The 23,932-nt window shown below is 41.9% G+C and overlaps 1 protein-coding gene across 1 annotated transcript in view; it reads left to right on the forward strand.

Moving 5' to 3' along the window:
* The first annotated feature begins 1,790 nt into the window (after positions 1–1,790).
* Positions 1,791–23,932, forward strand: part of LOC140160895 (uncharacterized) — a 61,807-nt gene continuing 39,665 nt past the window's right edge. Inside the window, 1 exon segment of the mRNA XM_072184228.1 lies at positions 1,791–2,160. Coding sequence (XP_072040329.1) covers positions 1,898–2,160 — 263 coding nt within the window. The 5' untranslated portion in view covers positions 1,791–1,897.

Genomic DNA, 23,932 nt, shown 5'->3' on the forward strand with positions numbered 1-23,932 from the left:
TTTGCCCCCCCTCTTTTGACAGACAAAACTTTTTTGACCCCCCCCCCTTATCGTATAACAAACATACTTATTACTTAATAGTGTTGTTTCCAGTGGTGTGGTACGTATCTGGGTCACATGTCATTGAGGGAGGCAAATGTTTGAAACATTCTCGGTGGGACAATTGTGCATGCATGAAATATAAGCACAAGGAAATTTTCATTTTATACTTAATTTAGATTTGTCCCAAATCAGGGTGTTTATCTGATTTTACAGGGATAAATGAAATAGAGGATCTATTTGGAGGTTCGTATAGGCATATCAGCATAATTTGGATCTGTGGCTATTATGATAGTACAAATGCAAAAATTTGGCCATATTGAGGCTTGAATGGTCAAATATTGTTAAAATTGGAACAAATTTAATATGCAAAAAGCTGCAATGGTCAAATGTGAGATTAATTTGGTCACACAAATGTACACAGGTATCAGTTTTGGCCCCAAAGACCGTGGTACCTGGGCCTGTGCCCACTCTGCCGTATGGTAAATCTACCCATGGGCCTATGTGTGCAAAATAATTGTGCAATGAGAAATCGTAAACTGAAATGTGCAGTTTACGTGCAATAAATCCAATTTATTTGCAATATTTTCTTGATCTTGATTTAGTTGTAGGCCTATTTTGATCAGATTGGTACATAATCATATTTGTAGCCTATAGGCCTACTTTAAAGAGATATAAAATTCTATGATAAAAAGTGCCAGTATTTCTTAGACCAACCCAGATGTTGCTGATCATCTTTAATGTTATATTTAATTAATAGATATGTGTACACTAAGTGCCATATTTTTGTCAAACAAAAGCACTGAAAACCAAAACTAGCCCATTTTAAAAGTAATATATATTATATAGAGGGTCTGAATGCGCAAAATTTTGGGTTTTGAAGAGGAAAACTTTTTTGGCCCCCCCTTTCCTACCACCTAAAACTTTTTGGTCCCCCCTCTTTTAAGATCCAAAACTTTTTGGCCCCCCCTCCTTTTACCAGCCCCCCCCCACCAAAGTATTTCTGAACACTCCCTTATATTATGAAAAGTGACATTCAGTTAGGCGAGGGCGCTCTGCACTGGAGGATAGCATATGAATTAATACACAATTTTGCACATGGTGTTTATTTGCAGTAATAGGCTTTCCCTGGTATACAGGGAGCAATAGAAGTCCATGTGTACAATTGTACACAGTATGTACGAAGGGGTTATTGGCTTATTTTTGTGTTACAAGAATATTCTTGAAAACAATTCAATAATTTTTCATCAAAAAGAAAGTTTTGTCTTGAAGGTGTAGGCCTAATCTTTGAAATCTTTTCATTTTTCTTCTTCTTCTTCATCATCTTCTTTTTTGTCTTTTTATTTCGCTTTAACAATGAGGGTAGGCGTGATATCTCACTGAAATAGGCAAGAATGAGTAAGAATTCTGTTTTGCAATGATGACTCATTTGACACATCATTCTTGAAAATGATATCAAGCAGGGACGTCAAGAAAAGTTTTGAAATGTCGCCCTCAGTTGAAAAACTTGTGAAAATTATTTCATACACCGAGCCTTTAGTGCATAATGGCTAAAAATGTAACAAAACAACTAAAAATATGACTGTCACTTTACTTGGAGATAAAGTCAGATTGTAAATAGTCAATCAACTACAATTGACATATCATAACAGAAACAGTTGGGATATTTTCTTAATTTTACTCTGACTCCATGAACAGCACGGGGAATATGTTTAATAGTAATGCGCATGCGCACTGGCTTACATCGTAAAAAAAAATATGGCAGAGTATATTGATTCTGCGATAGCGATCTAGCTGTGGAAACATTTGGAAGAATTATACTGATTCACAAAGTTTGACAAACGGGATCTTTATAATCATGGAACCGGTAGTTGAGAGTAAAGATGAAGTGAAAAAACTACAGGATTTGGTAAAGAAACTCGAGAAGCAGAATGAATTATTACGCAGTAAAGCGGACGGTATCGGAAGTTCAGATCACGAACTGTCACCGGCTAAAAATAAGCCGGATACTACTCCCACAACAAAACTTAAAAAAACAACCGATTCTGGATCAACAAACAATCTTCTAGAAAGTGTGAAATTATTAGATTTGAATATACTTGAAGATGACGAGGACACTTGGTAAGATATTTAATATGGACTTTAATTATCCTGTGTGAATTTCCTGTTGACCTTCCTTTCTTTCTTTTTTTGTTATTTTTTTCAATTTCATGTACCGTACAGTACTAAGGGGCTGTGCAATAATTATCAGCCCCGGGGTAAAATTTCGAGCGGCTCGCCAAAAATCGCTTGCCATCCCCACTCGGCCCGCCAAAAATCGCTTGGCCCCCCCCCTCTCGGCCCGCCAAAAATTCTTTGCCCCCCCCTTGAACATGCCAAATTTTTGGGATCCCAAATTCCAAACTTTAAATGGTCTAGATGTATGTTGCGAGCGCAGCGAGCAGGAAAATTTTGCCTATTTAAGCGTTTCCGTGCCGTTTTCCTAAGCCTTTTTAAAGCATTTTATTAAAAAGGTGCCCTGTGAATGCGTGCCAAAATCGCTTGCCCCCTCTCGGCTTGCCAAAAATTGCTTGCCCCCGCTTTTCTCGCCAAAAAATTTCTTGGCCCCCCAATTTTACCCTCCCCCAGGGCTCATAATTATTGCACAGCCCCTAACATGACTAAAGTAGTATATTACCAAAAAACTATACGCATGACCGTTCACAATTCACTGACATACTAGGGCAAAATATCAAATTCTCGATCATGAGAGCCAAAGGGTACGCACAGATTTCATATTTGCGTCAAGCGTAGTAAGTTCTAAGCAGAGCCTACACACTTTTCAAACACTAAACAGTGAAACACAGCTTTTTTGAGAATTGACCAACCATGGTTTTTCGAATACGGTCGTCGCTATGAAAGCCAGAAATGTCAAGGTTTGATCATGTTAGTCCATGAAAAGTACACTGAAGCAGAAGGTATCCTCTAATCAAGAATTAGATATTTTGCCTAAAATTGAAAATAAAAATACATGATGTAGCTAATTTTGTGTTCATCTTGGTACCGGTACTTGGTCAATGGTCATGTAACCTGAACTGTGCCACAGCACATATATGTGTACAAAAGGCAGACATACCAAGGTCAGAACCGTTTTTTGTATATATAAATTGCACTTGAACAGCACTGCACCATTCAACATCCGGGACAGCAAGTTTTGCTTTCATTGACTTGTACAGAATCAAGAAACCCCATTGGGTTATGGGAATGTAAAACATCCTCTGCTTTTCCCTAAAGATACAGTTGACTCATCAAAAAAGCTTTCATCCTAATTTAAACAGCAGCAAAATAAATAACAACTTGTGTTATGCCTGCTCTTTGCTTTCAAATTCAAATGTACTGTCATGCCCAAGAATTCAATTTAGGTAGGGGCCTATACATGTAGTACCAGTAACCATCTTTTGATCTGTAAATTTAATGGGATGATATGAGTCCAGGGCTCGAAAAAATGTCAATTTCCCGGGAAGCAAGCTAAATTTTCCACAATTTATAGCATGTTTAAATTACATTTACACAGTGTACAAAAAAGACAGAATTTCCCTCCAAATACATGTACGGTACCAGAATTTCCCTACAAACACCAACATTTCCTGGGAATGAGCTTCCCAAATTCCCCACTTTTTCGAGCCATGGATACATGTACATCCATGTATGACACAACTTCATAAGTGATACTGATTTGATTTAAAAAGTAGGCCTACTGACCATGCTATTTTTTGTGTGTATATGTATAGTATTCACCTTTTCCCCCATACTGTATTGTAATTGTTGTAACATGTGTTTGCAGTGTTTCCCTATTTTACCCCTTATTAAATTTATAATTCAAGCCAGGCCTTTACTAGTCAGTAGAGGAAGTGATGCAAATTTTAGCTTGATGCAATACCGTAAAACCTCGTCTACAAGCATACATGTATATAGAGTGCTTCTGATGAAAGCTACATTAATCAAGGCGCCATTATGGAGTTTGAGCAAATAAATTATGGATCCAAGCATGTACAAACAAGTATTATTTTAAGACCAATCTTTTGTATATTTACGCTTGCTTTGAATTAATATAGCTTTCATAAAAAACACTATATATGCTTGTAGACGGGGTTTTACAGTATAATTTGTATTTCTGTCAAGCACAAAATGCATACATTTAGTCAACTCATCAGTGTAAATTAAATGTAAATTATAATTTATATAAAAGATACAAAAATTGAGATATTTTCTTGATAAAAATTGACTCTTTCTAGGTCTGCTAAATCGAATTGGTACAGTTGTGCAAGATATTGCAATTTAAGAAGTGCAGCATGAAATCATCTTGTAAAATATGTTTCACCTATTCACTTTATAAATATGAATGCATTGGATGATCTCTTTTTGTAATCAACTCTTTTGTATTTTTAAATCAGCCATTCATTGACATTTAATCTGAATCAAACAATACCAGGATCAAAACTTGACATGTTGACAGACATTGTATTTAAAAAATCTCCAATAATTGATTTAAAATCAATGGGGATCAAATATCTGCTCAGTCCAAAGAACACTCATTGATGGGACAGGTTAATAAGTACTTATTCTGATCAACAAACAATAACTGGATTATCAAAAACTTGTCAGACTCAGTACACGGTCGATCTTACCGCTTCCGATGTTGATTAAGATACTTCTTGCATCGATCCCGAGATGCGGAAAAACCAATAGTCATTTTGTCCCACATAAATGAATAAATAACAAAACCCCGATCCCCGGTGGACTCACCCAAAAGGTGACGCCACACCATATGATCGTCCTTATCCTCCTTGGTCTCCGACTGACACAGACGCGTTTATCGATTGTTCATAGCACTGTGTATCAATTCTCGACCAAGGCGAGATATACGGTTGTAGTTTCACACCTTAGGTAAAACCAAACCGGTATTGTTCGGCTGAGGATAGTTTTGACGGCATTTTCTAACGAAAAAGTGACAAAAAACGATCCAAAACTTAGCTACATATCGTGCCTCCGTTTGTATACGGGACACACGAGCAATTCAAAATGGCCGCTCGTTGCCGCCATTCATTTTGTTTCCCACGTAAAACAACCATTGCAGCCTGTAAGTTACAATAGATGTTTGTACATACACATTGTATTTCATGTACGGTAGGTTATTGTTGCTATGTTAGGGTGATTACTCTATCGTTATGTCTTCATTACCGTCCCATAAAGACGAGTTAATCAGATATTCATACGGTGGGGATTGGTAGGGACCCGCCTGATTTTAGTAATAAAGTTAGCCAGTCCTTACTTTACCACTAACGTTAGCGACCAGCCTCCGTGCTCAGGTTTGCTTACTGGGCTTGAGTCGCGTGTTGGGGGGTAGTGCCCCCTCCCTTTCTCCTCGCTTCGCTCGCCCTGTCGGGCTTGCCCTTCCCTGGTGACGGAGCGGGACCCACACCCGCTCTGTTTCACCCACAGGGAGTGCTCACGATCTTCTAGATGTCTTTCTTTTGCTTAGGACTCTCCGAGTTCCAGCTTGACGATTTGGATAGGCTCCGCCATCGCCATAAGACGAAGAAGAAATCTACCAAGGGCACTGGTAAGGTCGACACGGTGGATTCTGCTGTGACAGCCCCTATGGGTCATGGCAGGTCTGCTTAAGGGGCTCCGGTCCCCGGACAAGCAGGCGGTTCCTTCGGGACTGCTAAGCGCCCAAAGGCTCAGCAGCCAGCGAAAGCACTGACTATACGCCGGAGCAAAGTAGCAGGCAGCTGAGCGGAAACCACCAGCGGAACCCATAGCGGGTTTTGCAGCAGGAGGATACCAGTCGCATGGTAGATTCTGCTGTGACAGCCCCTATGGGTCATGGCAGGTCTGCTTAAGGGGCTCCGGTCCCCGGACAAGCAGGCGGTTCCTTCGGGACTGCTAGCGGTCCAAAGGCTCAGCAGCCAGCGAAAGCACTGACTATACGTCGGAGCAAAGTAGCAGGCAGCAGAGCGGTAACCACCAGCGAAAACCCTAGCGGGTTTGTAGCAGGAGGATACCAGTCCTCTAGCGAAAATCCTCACGGGTTTTTAGCAGGAGGACACCCGCCTGTTGCAGGCATATCTACAGGCTCAAACAGCCACAGTAGTAGCCAGCGACGGGCAGCATGCAAGGGTACACCGGGCTTGCCTGGGTTGAACCCTAGCATGCATGGGTTCAGCAGAGACGATACCGCGGCTAACGCTGTGGGTGTAGTCTTAGCAGAACCAACTGGGGTTGTCACACGGCAGCGGCCATGGCGGGACCGCCGAGTGATACCCTGGGCCCTAGAATAGCTGCTGGCTGTCCACAGGGACTGGCTGGCGATTATTCAGGGGTTGGGCTCGCAGTCTCTCACGGGACAGCGACCCAGGTGCATTCGGGTGGCAGCTACAAAGACGAGCTACGGCTTGACTTCAGTGGTAGCCGCTATGCACCCGCCCATAGCTGCCGTGAGTGGTCCGCCACACACAGCGACCTTGGGCGAAGCTCTAGAGGGTACAGTAAGTAGCTTGAACAGCCTAGCTGATCAACAACCCACTTATGTCCTCGAGAGCCAGCGGAGCGTGGGTGATCCATTACCGTCAATGGGTCAATTACCCTCTCTTGATCGATCACTGTCAAATCAACAGGGCATAGCTCCATTGATTGACGCTGCCTATTCAGGTGGCGAGGTGATTGATCGGGGTATGCACGCTCAGCTACCCGTGGTACTAGGCAAGCTCCCTCTAGCCAAGGGACAGCCGGTATAGGGTACCCATACACACGGCTTGATCCCTTGCGGGGAACGCAGTGAGGCATGGGTACAGTGGTACACAGCCGGAGCCCTCACGGGCACCTACGCTAGTACCGCGCCGGTACCACGCCAGCACACAGCTTGATCCCCCAAACAGGGAACGCAGTGTGGCGAGGGTACAGCGGTCCACAGTTGGGAACCCTCACGGGTACCCACGCTGATACCGCACCGGTACCGCAGCACCCGCCTTAGTCACCACAGTCTCTGTGGCAACAAGGGGAGGCGGTGCTGGTACTGCAGTACCATGGGGTTACCCTGGTGGCGGATCCTTTCAGGGTCAGCTGCCGGCTGGGTATGCCCGTGGTACCCGCCGCAGGGTGTTTCTTCCACGGCCCAGCACCGTGGCAAGTGTCGCCAGCGATGGCCACGCAGTACCAACATCAGCTGTTGACCAGACCAGCCGGCATGGAGCTAACCCAGATCTTGATCAGGGTAGGCCCCGTGCTGCTAGCGCTAGGACGACGGCTGCGAGAGCATGCGGACCCAGTGGTGCCATGGCGGCTACCTCAGGGTCTTGCGGGAGTACTCCCTCTTCTGCTGGCAGGTAGTCGGCGAGCCACACAGTGGTTATGCCTTCTTACCCGCTTTCAGATGCCCGTCCTCAGTTACCGTCATCATCGGAGCATGATACGGATACTGTGGGCGAGGGAAAGGAGTCGGAAGCTGAGTCCGTAGTGACATCACTACAGTCTCCTTCCCCGCTGCCCCGCGAGGGGAGCAACAGCACTGATCTTCCTCCGGACACCCCCTAAGGGGGAGTCCATGGAGGAAGACCAGTGGAACCCCTCAGTAGGGTGCTCAGCTGCTGCTTCCTGACAGGGGGCCGCCTGCACTCTCACTCCCGGCAAACCTCACGGGTAGATATCGTAGGGGCTGTCGAGCTCAGTAGAGCTATGACGCCGCGTGCTTGCACGCCCCCTCTGCGTGTAACGCGGGGGGACCACGGGACCTACCTGAGGGGATCCGAGAGGGACCCAGATGTCGCCAAGCGTATCACGCCAGACAACATCTGAGCTCTTCCGCGAGGTGAGCCTATTAGCGGTGCTAACAGCTAGCCTCAACGAGAGCTCCCTGGGCCTAGCCCATAGGGGGTCCACTCAGCACCGGGGGGAGGGGCCTGCCACTCCAATCGCTCAACGCGATGGAAAGGCAGGGTCCTTTTTCTCTTTGGATGCTTCTGCGCTACGGGGGAGGACCGTGCAAAGAAGCTACCAACGGGAGCACTCTGAAGAGGTCGGAAACTGCCCTTACCATGGGTAGGAGCTCCGACTTCAGCAGGCCGTGCACCACCGACAGTACCCGAGCCCACTACCTCTGCAGCACCCATTTCTGGGAGGCGCAAGGGTAGCACAGGAACAGCTGGCAAGCCCCGAAGAAGAGCAAGCGCCTTCCAAGGGAAGCTAGGCAGAGCATTCCTGGGGGCTCAGCGGTTTTTCCACAGGGGATCTCCCAGTGGACGACCGCTTATGGCTTTCACCCAGAGGTGGGAAACCATCTCTTTGAGCGCCTGGGTATGGTCAGTGGTGAGTGGGGGTTACAGACTGGCAACCCAGTCTCCCCACATTCATCTGCACATTTCAGAGGTCCACAGTAGTGCCGTCAGACGGCCCCCAGCGTCGGGCACTACTGACAGGGGATCACACAGCTTCTCACGAAGCGGGCGATTGTCCCGGTCTACCCCCCGTTCTACGGGTGATCTTGGAGCCATTGGCTCCAAGGAAGACCGGCGACGGGAGCCCCATCCGGAACCGCAGGCTGTTGAACACGCTCTTCAGGCCCAAGAGGTTCAGAATGGGGACTCTCGCCGGTGCTAGCCTGCTCCATCAGGGGCATGGGAACAGCATCGCTAGATCTCTCGGATGCCTATCTGCATATGCCAATCGCCTCTCAAGATCGGAGGCATCTGCGCTTCTAGGTACAGGATCAAAATTACCAGTTTTGATACCGGCCATCCGGCCTGTCCATCTCTCCCAGGGTGTTTAACACTCTTGGTCAGAGCGGTGGCAGCGCACCTGAAGCACAGGGGTGTCAACATCAGTTGCTACCTGGACGTTTGGCTCATATACGGACGCACTCCACTGAAGACTACGGGTCTCATGGGGTTGATAGTCCGTAGGGTGCGGGACCCTGGATTTTTTGATCAGCTCAAAAAAGTCCAGCGTGGTCCCGACGCAGTCACCACTATTTGTAGGGGCCCAGATCACCCTCACGGAGGGGTTCACGGTGCTCTCACCCGGCGGGTGATTTAACATGGTGCGGTGTGCCTGACTCTTGGCCGAGTCTCGGCAAAACCCGCTGTGGCATGGATGAAGGTGGTAGGCCTAATGGCCAGTATGGTAGACCTCGTACTGTACTGCCGCTTTCTGTTAGGCTTACCCAACTACACCTTCTAGCCTGCTTGCAGGCCCAGTCGTCACCAATATCCCTCGCGTTCCGTTGTCGGAGATCGCACGAGAGAACTCTGGTGGTGGACCCATCAGCCCAATTTGACCCAGGGTGTCAGGTTTCCTGCACCCCGGTATGTCACGTAGTGACGCACCATAGCGCCAAAAGCGGGGCTGGGGGTCCACATCCACGGAGACTCTGTCTCGGCCTATGGGGCCATAGAGACAGAGTTTCACATCAACCTCCTCGCCACGAGGAGGTGATCGTGGAATCACATACCGTTGTCCTGACGGATAACACAGCCGTGGTAGCCTACCCCAACAGACAAGGGGACTCCGGGCCACCACGATTGAGCCTGCATGCACGACACCTGATAGGGTGGTGCAAGTTCAGGCAGATTACGATGAGAGCGATACACATCGCGGGCGTCACCAGCATCCTCGCGCACAATCTGTCACGAGGAAGGGTGTCGGGACCAGAAGAATGGTCCCTTGCTGCGCAGGTCGCTCAGACGATCTTCAAGGGGATGTACCACCCCTCGAAAGATCTGGTCGCATCTCATCGCAATCATCTACTGCCGGTGTACTGCTCAAGGGTCACGGACCCCCAAGCATTCACCGTGGACGCTCTGTCCATAGACTGGGAGGATGACAGCTTATGCAGTCCCTCCGATCTCACTACTCATGAGGGTGGTGGCCAAGATCGGGTGGGAAGACTGCATTGTCATTCTGCTAGCGGCAAGGCCGCTGGCACTCCCGAGGTACCAGATCTACTCCGGATGCCCGGAGCGGAGGTACCAGTCTATCACTAGAGCACCTGCAGTTAGCTGCATGGCCCTTACCAGGGAACACGCAGCGGAGGGATACTTTTCATCAGAAGCTGTTTTTCTCATCGCCGGGCTAGACGGAAGTCTACCCTCCGTACGTATAGCCAGAGTCCGGCTCCATACTACGCTTGGTGCAATGAGACAAATAGCTCTCCCGCTAGAGCCTCTGTGCTGCTAGTTCCGGAGTTTCTGACAGAAAAGTTCCAAGCAAGACTTCAGCGGGCCCCTGGGGCCAGCTATAAGTCAGCTCTCCTCTCCATTCACCGAGGTTTCAGACGGGTCGACTATCATAGCCGATGGTTACCTTATTAGTCTACGCCTCGACGGTATGTTCAATGAGTGTCTACCAAAAAGGAAAGTGATCCTCCTAAGGGATCCCAACACAGTCTTAGATTACTTTAAGGGTCACCCTTTTGACCTTCCGTCCAAAGCGACGCTTAAATACGTAACTCTCAAGATGGCTTTCCGGTTTGGCGTTGGCTTCGGACGGCGGTGCTGAGTTGCACACGGTCTCGAGGTTAGCTTCCGTGTTCACAAACACTGGAGCGACACTGTTTCGGCGCTCTGTTCTCGTGACTACTGAACGGGCGCGGTGCATACCGACATTCGTCCCTCTCCAATCCCCAGGGTTGGGCAAGGTTCGGCTGAAGCCAAAGATAGGCTGGGGTGTCCGATAAGGCGCTGCAGCACTATTTCTTCCGAACACAAGCCTTGCGAGGGACTCACGACCGCATTCATCACCCTTACAGAGCCTTTCGGTCCAGCCGCTGTCGCAATGGCTGGTCCAGGTGTTGGTGGGGTCCGGGGGATCGCGAAGGTTTCGCGTCCCGACCCACTCGACACGAGCTATCTCATCATCTTGGGTATACCGCCTCGGTTGTCCCTTGAGGAGATCTAGCAGGCGGTGTCCCGGAAGCCACCTTCGCCCTTCTCTACGATACTTCCGCTTACGTTAGTAATCAGAGACGGGCGGGAGGTTTACCGGGACATTGTTCGGCGATCATAATACGGTGGTGTACGGGTACCAGGTTTTCAGACTATACAGAATACTCAACATGGTAAGAACCAGTGTCGCTATTCTTAACCACCAAACTTATTAAGTAAGGAGGTTTATGTCTGTGATCGCGGGTCTTTTTGTTTCCCGACCGTTGGGGAAAATATTTTCTGACCTCGCGAAAACCATCGTTACCCGCTCCCGATCCCTGATCAGATGCTGACCAATCTTGTACCTCCATCCATCGGTTACTTGCTAGATCGATCTTTCAGATGTTGATGCAAGAAGTATCTTAATCAACATCGGAAGCGGTAAGATCGACCGGTGTACTGAGTCTAGTCCCAAACAAAATGTTTGGTAGACTCATAACCGGTGCGATCTTACCTTTCCGATGTTGATTATCCCGACCCCGCCACCCCCTACAAGTTTGGTCCGGTAGGGGATCCCAAGTCGGATAAGGGATTTATCATATGGTGTGACGTCACCTTTTGGGTGAGTCCACCGGGGATCGGGGTTTTTGTTATTTATTCATTTATGTGGGACAAAATGACTATTGGTTTTTTCCGCATCTCGGGATCGATGCAAGAAGTATCTTAATCAACATCGGAAAGGTAAGATCGCACCGGTTATGAGTCTACCAAACATTTTTGTTTGGGACTAATCATGATGTTTGACATACCAGTATAGGCTTATACATGGAAATGGTATAAGAGCTAACAAATGATTCAAAGAAAATAATACAATTTGACTTGAATTAGTCACAAATTAAATTTCAGTATCCCTGGGCCTCAAGGTTTTCAACTGATTGAGTGTCATACTGTCATAGGTTGAGAGCCAGTCATCCTTATTATGTACGGTACCCAAAAAAGGGGGTTATCATATGATACAAAAAAACAAAACAAGGCTAAGTCAATTTTCAAAAAAAAAAAAAATATGAAGATCAAGAGATCCCAAGCTAATTTTGTCATTAATTGACAGAGAATTATCTCTTCTTTGATGAGATGCTATCCCAAGAGTCGGGTGACGTTGGCGCACAGAAACACGGGTATGTAAAAATGTCCCAAAATAGGGAATTTTGACCTTTGACCTCTATTAACTCTGTGTGCCATCAAAATCCTAAAAAGTTTTTGCTGGAAAATAAAACTTGCCATGGAGCTCTTTAATTTCAAACTTGTTCGGACTTGCCATCTCGATGGAGCAGCTTGTTATATAATTAATACTTTGAAGTTTACACGAGGGTGCTTTTCATCAAAACATTGGATTTGGTGTTTTTATGCCCTTTAAACGAAAGTCCTTTCGTTAGGGAGGGAGGGGGTCAAAAAGTCTGATTATGTTTGTGAAGAAGTACCGTAGTTAAAACATCAGTCAAAGTTAATATTTTTTAAGGATTCTTTTTTATTTCAAAATCCAGCAAGTCCTAATTTTGTATGAAGAAAAATATTTTAAAATAAAATAGAATTATTGTTTCAATATCCTAGCAATGTCGCACTCCTCCACAACCCCATCGACCATAGCGACGGCCCTGTGCCCAATGAATACGAGTTGGAATTTTCGATATTTGACACTTACGTTAGAGGGGAGAGCCTTCTAATGAAAGAACTTTCGTTTAAATAGGGCTTCATCAAACTTTTGGATTGTGCCCTTAGGCATCCAAAGATCCTTACATCTGTTGCAGTATATGTATTGAAGTGTGCATGTGAATTTGTCTAAAGAAACTAAGATGATATTTTGTCATGCATCATAATTTTTTCTTTCACAAATTGAAAACATTTGTAGTAGTGACATGTAGAGAGATAAGTTTTTTAGAGAGAAAAAGGATGAGGGATGAGAAAGACTAAAATGTCCTTAGCTAATGACTAAAAATGGGACAAAAAATTACAAATGGGGACAAAAATTTGGCTTTACCCTTTGCACTGAAATCCTGGCTGATCAGTTGAAGTCCAAAAAGTAGAAAATTGTCTGAAGTCGCTTTAAAAAATGTAGAATCCATAATTTGCCATTTTTTTCTCAGAAATATTGACAAAATATGAAGAAAATTGAAAGGTTGAGACAGGTCTTTAAGGTTGCATCCCCAATTGGATTTGCATGGAAGTCATTACTGTAAAAGTGGAGATCTTTGCGGCAACACAGCTAGCGGTACCGCGGAAATAAAACATACAAAATGTCTAGGTCTATGTAAGAAAACTCAAAATCGCGTAATTAAAAGTAGTTCAAAATCGGCAGAGTGCGAAAAATTACATGCCACTTTACAATGAGCTCAATACTCATAGGCCTACATGTACATACAATGTACATGTAATTACGGTCTACTTGTCTCTTGTGACATGAAAGGAGCAGTTTGTAGCTTGTAGGGGTTAGTTGCTTCATTATAAGTAAATATTCTTTAAGTAAAAGTGCAAAAAAATGCAATTCACCAAGTAAGCTGTGTTTCAGCGAGTGGGATGGCAGGAGGCATATTGTTCCAGTTTTAGCCATTTCACTAAAAAAAAACCTGCAGTATAATTCTTAATATTGATACATGGATCTTACATTATAGGAAATTGGACAAGGAAGCCAATAATAACATATATATGTGAAGTGTCATTTCAAAGGGAGACACTTTTGGGCAGGATCGTATTCGTAAATGGAGAAATAGCCAAAAATCTGCCCGGGGTGATTTTTTCACAATTTGGGTTTGTTGCGAATTTGTGATGTTATTAATGTGATAATTTACTGATAAATATTGTATGATAGTTTCAGACCGGAATATAACTGGCATCTTGCATTATTTGAGACATTTTTCAAGGTAATTCCTACTCTTAACATTGTCAATAATATTTTTAAAGGCCAATATCTCAATTTCCAATTTTATAATACCATAACTTACGAACTCAATATCTTCGCTTAGGAATGTCCGATTTCATTGGGGAAAATGGCGTTGTGGAGCAAAATATCTCTTTATTTAAGGGGGTACTACACCCATTGGATTTTTTTGCGGGTTTTTTGCATTTTGTGAAGAAATCAGAAAAAAAATTGGTCAAAGTGGTATGCAAAATGAAGGGGCAAATCTTCTCGTTCTATTGGTGACATCGATATCAATGTAGCTTACATGCTTTTAAAGGTAGAAGCCCGGAAGAGGTACATAGGCATGCATTCATGAAATCGAGTTTCTTGAGAATTTCAGAATTGCTATCGTAAATCCAATTACACACACATGTTAAGCATTTATGACAGACGCTAAAACTATAAAAATGATTTTTGGGGGGAAATTAATTAATTATGCACAGCTTTGAAAACATTAATATGCATCAATTTCATGTTATCAATGAAATTAAACTTATTTTCCCCCTTCCAGTTGACAATGATATGCAAAATTTGTGTTCGCAAGGCAGCATATTTGTTTCAGGTTTGATAAGGTTGAAATTAAAGAACAGTCAATGTCTTGGTTTTTCATTTTTTTGAATTTCGACCGATTTCACCAAAAATATTTGAAATTTGTGCCAAAATCGGGCTTTTTTATGATTTTTTTGACAAATCAACATTTTTTGACCATTTTTGGCGCAAATTTCTCAAAGTTAGTCGAAATTCAAAAAAATGAAAAAACTGGTCCTAGGTATTTTGATCTAGTTTTTAAAAATTAATAAAAAAATTTTGGCCCAAGAATTTTTTTGTTATGGTGCACAAAAAGAAGTGGGCCAAAAACCGTTATTTTTGGGCTTTTGGGCCAAAGGTGCCATTTTGGCCCAAATTTGACCTCACAGCTGAACTTATCAAGTATTTGCCATTCTAAATATGTATACTTTTATATACTTTAGACCAACAATTTAGAAGTTATGAGGCCCGAAAGTTTCCATAATTCCAGGGTTCAGACCAACCTTAAGACTAAAGTAAAACACGAACATTGAATATAACGTGAAACGATGTACGCCAAGTATGTGTTTGGGACAATTAGTTAATTTCTCGCAACTTATTGCACAAAATCAACTAAAATACAGTGTATGTTGGAGTATAATTAATATGCCACCATTTGTACTTACATCGGACACCTCAATCCAGTCCATTTTCACTTGAAACAACCGCTGCCAGTGTATGATATTTCCATAAATAAGCGTCGCCATTTTAACTGAATTTTGCATTTCGGTGTTACGGTAGGTACTTGCTACAATTACGATACCAGTGGTATCGTAATTGGTATCGGCTACTTTTGACAGATAGCAAAAATAAAATGTACTATTATGAAACGTATTGAAAACAAAAATATTTGAAAATTGAAAACAAATATAAGCAAATATTCTAATCTTTCATTCTCTATTAGCAACTTCAGGTAGCGAATAATTTTTTTTGTGGTAGGCCTATAGTGATTTAATTCCAATGGATTGTCCCCCATTTGCAGCTAGACTTTATGGGTTATCCTAGCATTTCGGCTTTTTGGTGTCTTTGCTTGTATCCATGTATTTCATATATATATGCTAAATTTGTGATAATTTGTGATTGATTATATTTATTGTTCTTGTCGATTTTGCCGAATAAATATGAATGAATGAATGAATGAATGAATGGGATTGTCTATGGCATATACACTCATCGGCATACCATGCCTGATGGCGTGATATTTCGAGTGATAGGTGAAGTTTATGATGCTGTTTTTTTTGTGTGCAAATTTCCCAATGTTTTTCGCTTCCAAATGTATTGGGAACTTTCATAATGATTGCATATTAAAGACCCATTCAGTGATCCCAGCGCAAGTGTAAAAAAATTAAAATTGTTTGTAGGATCACAGGGGTTGATGTACATCTGAGACGAAAATACCTAATTATTTTAGGTATTTAGGTATTTTCGTCTCAGATGTACATAGACCGCTCGATCACTTGTTCAAAAAAGTAAAAAAAAAGATAACTAAGTCGAAGCCAACCAATTTGCATGTACTATATGGACGATAATTGTACAAGGATTACTTGGCGACTTCCAAATTTGAAGAAAAAAATCGCCTTTGGCTTAAAAATCCGGTAAAACTTGAAAATTTATGAAAATTCACCTCAAAATCCAAGATGGTGGCCGTAAAGTTAAAATTGTCAGAAGAAGAAAACTAAATCGAAGCCAAGCCATTAACATGTCTCACATGATAGGTAATTGCATAGAGATTAATTGGGGACTTTAAGAAATGAATAAAAAATTGGTCTTTGGTTTCAAAATGCAAAAAATGGCAAAAATCCAAAATGGCGGATGTACGAAGGCATTCAAATTGTCATTTGGTATTTTTGAAATGACAAATTTGGCAAAAAACGAAAAAAAAAACACCCAGCAGTACTGACGAAGTTGAAGCCACATTCAAATACACGATACTGTCAGTATCTAAATTACAGATTAAATAACGTAAAATGTCTTTCGGCTGAACCACTGCAGGCTATGTTTAGCACATCTATGACAATGACAAAGGTACAAAAATCTGAATTTTGATGATTTTTACTATCGTCCGGATGAGAAATTCACTGAATGGGCCTTTAACTAGGCCTATTTTATCATTTTGGAAGAAAAAAGAAAAAATCTAAAAATTTGAAACGATCATTATAGGCCTACAAGGCTTTAAAAAGAAAGTTGTAAACTTGTTGCATCTAGTTGATTAAAGTGATGTTTGCTACTGGTTTTATTATCACCTGTGTTGTTTGTGTTTTACGATTCGTAATCCCACAAAGAGTAAGTTTACTCATTTCAGGCGCCAGATTTTAGGGAGAACGCCGACTGACCCGCTTACCCCCCAAAAAAAGAGGAAAGGCGAGAAGAGAAGAGAAGAGAAAGGGGGAGGAGAAGAGAAAAGGGAGAAAAGGAGAAGAGAAAAGGAAGGTTAAATTTCACGTAATTGAGTAGGCCCATGCTTAATAAAAACCCGCACAGTCGGGTCGATTTGAAGTAGGTCCTATAATAATGGCCTCACGATTATTTTAGGCATTGGGCTTGAAGGCGGTCCGCATCCTAAAGCATGTGAAAATTACTGCTGCCCCGCCGATATGCAGGGTCCGTCACATTATTCCTGCCGACTTCATCGATTTATGCACGGCTTTTACCATGTTTACGAGTCTCGAATTTTGCAAATTGAGTTCGGGCCCTTTTTTTTAAGCAATTGATTTGAATAGTGTAAAAATGATGCACCAAATGGCGTGAATTGGACCAGGGGTGCAAATTGTGATTTCTTCCTCAGGAGCAAGGTTTTTAGACTCAAAATTTCCTCAATCATACCATGCATAAATAGCTTTATTCTATATTTCAAAAGATGGGAATGTTATACATATTGTGTATTTTTAGAACGACTCAATGTTAACGTCTTCAAGTTTCCAAAAAAGACTTTATATGAGAAAAATGTGCGCGCGAAAAAAAAAAAAAAAATGCTATGTTACACTAGTTTTAGGCTCCTTTCCCCTTGAATTTTCCTTTACCCCCCCCCATTTCTTCTTTCATTTTTTGTCAGAGGGAGTACAACTTGTTCAGTGCTTTATGGTTCTTCTTTTTAAATTCTGTCAATATTAGTATTGATACACTGAATTCCTTCATAACTTTTGTTCCCATAAAATCCTCATTGCTGCCTCTCTATAAATTTCCTCAGATATGATTGCCGCCTCTGTAAATTTCCTCAGCTATGTGCCCTGTTTCCACATGTCTTCATCCAACTTCTTTTTCCCTGTTAAATTATATTGAATACCTCCTATATGGTGATGATTATTGTAAATTTCCTCATATCCCATTTCCATATTCTAACACCAACACTTTCCTCTTTTTTGCTCTTATGTCTTGAACAATATTGTGGATTCCTCCAAATTGGCACAACCAGTGTCTTTAAAGATTTCCTCTTTTCCATTCAGTAGCTTCACTGCCTCACAGCCCTCCCCTAAGTTGTACCTCACCCCTCTTCTTTTTCTTTCCTCTTTCCCCTTCCTCTACTCTTTTCTTTTCTTCCTCCTTTTCCTCTCTTTCTTTTTTCTTCCCATGGCATTATTTCCTTAATTTTAACTCTCATTTCCTAGGAGCAGTGCTCCCCGCTCCCGCACAATTTGCATCCCTGATCATTTTGCAAATTTTTCAAACAGGAGGGAACATCCGTCCTCAGACAGCGTACTGGATAAACATATGACCATTTTCGCTCTTCTTTCGACATTTGTAAATTTCCTATGTTAACACAATTTATAGGGAAAACTTGTCCACGGAAGGTTTCATGGACCGTTATTAATTTTACAAATTTGCGGCTTTTTCAACTAAAATTTTACACTATTAATAGTGCCAAAATTGTCCACCAAATCGCTTCAGTTAGATCTTCATTTTGCACAAGTTTCTTACTTCTGAGGGGGAACATCCCCCTTAGACAACCCCTCGTCAAGCATAAGGCGCTCATGCGCCATTTTTTTTCATTTAAAAAAAAATTTCTACAAATTCGGCCCCACCCCTGACTGGTCTAGATCATGGAAATACTATTTCCATGTCTAGATCATGGAAATACTATTTCCATGTCTAGATCGACAATCGGTACCAAAAGCTGGTATCGCCCATCCCTATGGAGATTGACATAGACGAGGTGGCATAGGAAGCGCAACACGTGACGTCGAGGCTGGCGAAGATACAGGCTGACAGCCCCATTCAAAATACACGGTTAGCAATTACAAATTGAAAATTAACATACTTGCAGTGTGGTTACGTACATTGTCGTACCCCGACGGTTTTAGAGTAAGATAATTTTGCTTTGACACCACATAACAAATTTAGAATTGTTTGTGAAGATTTCATGATTATGTGTTAATCCAATGGCGACCTCAAATTTGGCGATATCGCTTCCATCACCGCCTATAGACGTATTACAGGAATATCGCTAAAAAATAAGCGTCCTTATCAACCAGTCAACTTTACGACAAAAAGGTGAAACAGGACACTTTTACGAAGTTTTTTCATAATTTTTTATTTCACATGATCCGTGCATATATCGCCTAGCTATAAATGAAAAAATATTTTTTTAGACCAATCAAACCAATATATGGGTGTAGTACGCCCTTAAGATATGTAAAAACCTCAAAATTGATAACCTGTCCAAAAGTGTCTCCTTTTGACATGACACGCCATATATTTCTGTACACTCTAGGTTTTGTGGTTCTTGAATCAAGGCCAATAAGATATCAAAAGGAAAGTTTTTGGTGTTTCACCCTCCCAAGAAAAATGATGCATTTGGGGCTGTAATGGCAACCCTTATATCAAGTTTGGGATCTCCTTTATACATCCTATGCCATTCCTCTTGCGTGTCATCTTTATTTGTAACATTTTTTGCCCTGATGTGGCAGTGATGTACATGTAAGTGCATACAATATTTCCTTGAATAGCCCCCCCTTCAATTAAATGCCCCCACCACTTTTTCAACCAAGATGTTTAAAAAATGCTGATATTTCCTTGCTATCTTGACATAGTAAGCTTACCAAAGTGCACACATTGTCGCTAATTGGCAAAAATCTGGTCGTAAACCCGGAAGTCATTGTTAAAGATGCTGCATTGATGAGGGAGCGAAACAGCTGCCTCAACCATGTTGAAGTCACTGCCACGTCAGGATAACCTAAAAAAATGGTATAATAAGACAGGTCATTAAAGACTTCTGACTATATCAGTGTTTGGATGAAAACACTGTGGGAAAATACTCCAGATAGAAAAGTCATCAAACTCACTCAGCATAACCTTTTCACATTATGATGGATTTGACATTATATTGCAATCATAACAAGTTTCAGTTGTATGGCAGCCTACATTAATGATACAGCTACAATGTATAATAATACATAGGTTTCAATCTGAGAAAATTCATGTCTAATAAAATACTATGTAGATTGCATTGTACATTGCTAGTATAGTATCCATGCATGTTACAGAGCTGCCAACTCTCCCTCTTTTCGCAGGAGACTCCCTACTTTGACACCTTCAGAACCCTTAATTTTTGGTCATCTCCCTGAAAAGGAAATGGTTTCATCCATTAAGATGTACACATTTTGACAAATCTCCCTGATTGCAAACAGGAAATCTCCCTTTTTTCAAGATTCAAATGTTGTCAGCTCTGATGTTATACAGTTTTGATTTTAAAAGCATAAAGTGCATTACTTTCCAAATTTATATTACAAGTTTGACAACTGTAACAAAGAGGTTATACCCAAATAGTATTTTGTAAAATTGCCCCTGTGTAACGCCATGGTCAATTCGCCATTTTGATTTGTCCCTCATGGAAGGTAAATGCACTGTTACAGCTTTGGTACTTCTTGGTAAATGCCCGGAATTGAATGATCGTATGTAAGCTTGATATACATGTAGTTGCAAAGGTGCATTGTTGACACACCACATTACACACAGAATTCAAACAACAACACGCATTCAATGTTAAGTTTGCCGGACGCAGAGCAAAATTGTCCCACAATAAACATCAGCGAACACGCAAACATGGTGGAGTCAGTTCTCTTTGGTTCTACCTTTATTGGTTTACTCTTTGGTTCTACCTTTATTGGTTTTAAAGAGTTTAAAATTTTCAAAAAGGCCAATGTATAGTAGGGCGGGTCATAAATAGGGAAGGTTTTTATTTCAAATCGGCCATGGCCAAAAGGTGTTCCACTTGACCCCACTTGAACAAATATGCACTTTAAAAATAATTGAAGTGGGTCTTCAGACCCCACCACCACCCTTATTCCCCTATATACTGAAATATGCACATTTTGTCAGATATTCAAAGAACAGATACATAATGAGAGGACATGTTGCTTCAATCCACCCAAAAGCACTTTTCAAACACAAATTAATACATCTACTTCTACATTGGCAGGCTCGTCTTGTACATCTTCACCTGTGCCGTCAAAATGCTCTGCAACATTGACCGCGTGTTTCCGTGCAGAATGTATCCATCTAACAGCCTCTTCACAAATGATTTGAGTGCTGTCAGCTGCCATTGCAAGAAGCAGGCTTTCTGGGTGAGCAGAAAAGGCATATCTTTGCATTGACCTCTTGGCCATGTTCTTCTCAGTGGTTGTCAAGTGTCGCAAAAGTTTTATCATCTGGAGGAAGTTTCTAGGTGCATCTGTAATAGAAGGATTGCTTTTGATTGTGAACCACATGGGGGCGTAGAATTTGACACCAATATTTGTCAACATTTTGTTGTTTGTCCCATCAGCTCCAACAACCTTGATTTGCTCACTTAAGTCTTGTTCTTGTATACAGCGCCAATAAAGTATCCTTACACTCAGAAAATCAATCACAATTCCCAAACTGAACAATATTGGGGTAATTTTTCTTCTTTTTAATAGATGCACTACCTAATCCTGCACATTATGACACCACATTGAATCCAATGTGACTTCCAGAAGCAAAGTTACAAGCATTTGATTAGACGAAGGTCCAGTTTTAAAAGTGACCAACTAGCCTATTCAAAACTCCACAGACTAGACATCTGGTTTTAGAGTGGTGAATGGCTAATTTATGCGTTGGCTTTAATTTTAAACAAAAGGGATAAAAGAAAACTGAAACAAAAGAAAACAAATAAAATGAAAGTTATGAAAAATATAGAGAAGTAAAACTGGAATAAAACTGCTTTAAATAACGCTTCATTGAAGAAACTGCGTTGTCTCTATGTTTCGCTTGTTGGAATCTTTTTGTGCCTTGTATAGGCCAGTGTGTCACTTTTATAAGTGGACCCTCATCTATTCAATTGCTTGTAACTTTACTTCTAGAGGTAACATTAGATTCAATGTGGTGTCATTATGTGCAGGATTTGATAGTGCATCTATTAAAAAACAAATTTACCCCAATATTGTTCAGTTTTAAAGTTGTGAATATTTTTTCTAAGTGTAAGGATACTTATTGGCGCAGTATAGATGGCTTTGGCAACATTTACCCCATAGCCTAACAACGTCAATGTTGGTTGGCGAGCAGGTACAATCCGCTACCTAGAGATATTCCTTGGTAGACCACTCCAATGGCAAATTTGTCTTTTGCATGGCAATGAGTTACCATTCAGAGCTTTGTTTACTCACTGTGATGGGCCTACCACAGGCCCAACCTCATTTGGTGGAAAATCGGTAGTTAACTCAAAGAGCACCTATCGTCAAGGGACATTGTTGATTTCAAACCAATCCGCAATCCAGACTTCCCCCATTCTTTCTGATGAAGTAGTTGAAGATCTAAGTTGGGATCAAAAACTCTTGTACAAGTTTTGTATGGCTGTGATCTCAGGTAACTGGCCTAAGATCTACTCTATGAACCAGGTGGTCTCAATCATTCACGTTGGCTAACAACTGCAGAACGAATTCTATGCTTGTATATCAGAACACTTCAATCCACCCAAAAGCACTTTTCAAACACAAATTAATCATCTACTATAGAAAATAGTCTATATACAATACTTTCTCTGACTTTCATAACACTTTGTATGCTAAGATGTCCAATATTCACCAATATCGCATAAATAGTACACATAAAAAACTGGGTAACTTTTAATAACATAGCCATGACAAAATTAGGTTGATGTATTATTACCGGACTTGCTTAAAAAGGAATTGAATGAATCTATAGCTGTTTTTATGTGACCCATCATGACAAAACCCGTCATACGTCGCCATTTTTGAAGATACATCCCAATAAACATTACATAAAAAAAAGGAATTTTGACGGGAAAATGTAACCTTCTTACTTTCTCACATTTAGTGGGACATTTACTATATCTTTAACCTGTTCATCAGTTAGGTGCTTTGTCAGAGGTGGCTCAGTGACAGGCTCCTTGCGCCAATCTATCTTTTTGCTGTAAGCTCCAAACTTGATCTGAGGGACTTTGAAAAAAGCGTACATTCTCATCTGTTGGGTAGTCTTCATCAGGAAACGTGTCTCCTTCTGCTTCATCATCACTATATACATCTACTTCTACATTGGCAGGCTCGTCTTGTACATCTTCACCTGTGCCGTCAAAATGCTCTGCAACATTGACCGCGTGTTTCCGTGCAGAATGTATCCATCTAACAGCCTCTTCACAAATGATTTGAGTGCTGTCAGCTGCCATTGCAAGAAGCAGGCTTTCTGGGTGAGCAGAAAAGGCATTTCTTTGCATTGACCTCTTGGCCATGTTCTTCTCAGTGGTTGTCAAGTGTCGCAAAAGTTTTATCATCTGGAGGAAGTTTCTAGGTGCATCTGTAATAGAAGGATTGCTTTTGATTGTGAACCACATGGGGGCGTAGAATTTGACACCAATATTTGTCAACATTTTGTTGTTTGTCCCATCAGCTCCAACAACCTTGATTTGCTCACTTAAGTCTTGTTCTTTTATGAACTTGTATACAGCGCCAATAAAGTATCCTTACACTCGGAAAATCAATCACAATTCCCAAACTGAACAATATTGGGGTAATTTTTCTTCTTTTTAATAGATGCACTACCTAATCCTGCACATTATGACACCACATTGAATCCAATGTGACTTCCAGAAGCAAGGTTACAAGCATTTGATTAGACGAAGGTCCAGTTTTAAAAGTGACCAACTAGCCTATTCAAAACTCCACAGACTAGACATCTGGTTTTAGAGTGGTGAATGGCTAATTTATGCGTTTGGCTTTAATTTTAAACAAAAGGGATAAAAGAAAACTGAAACAAAAGAAAACAAATAAAATGAAAGTTATGAAAAATATAGAGAAGTAAAAACTGGAATAAAAACTGCTTTAAATAACGCTTCATTGAAGAAACTGCGTTGTCTCTATTAGGGTGCATCTCTTGCCCCTCATGTTACTCAAATTTCTTGTCCCTAGTCTCAAAATGTGCCATTGGTCAAAATATTACCCCATACCAAATTTAAAATTATTCCGAAGTCGTGTAGGGGGGCCTCCGAGTCGTTGAAATTGTTGGT

Source organism: Amphiura filiformis, chromosome 9, assembly GCF_039555335.1.
Source record: "Amphiura filiformis chromosome 9, Afil_fr2py, whole genome shotgun sequence".
Taxonomy (NCBI): domain Eukaryota; kingdom Metazoa; phylum Echinodermata; class Ophiuroidea; order Amphilepidida; family Amphiuridae; genus Amphiura; species Amphiura filiformis.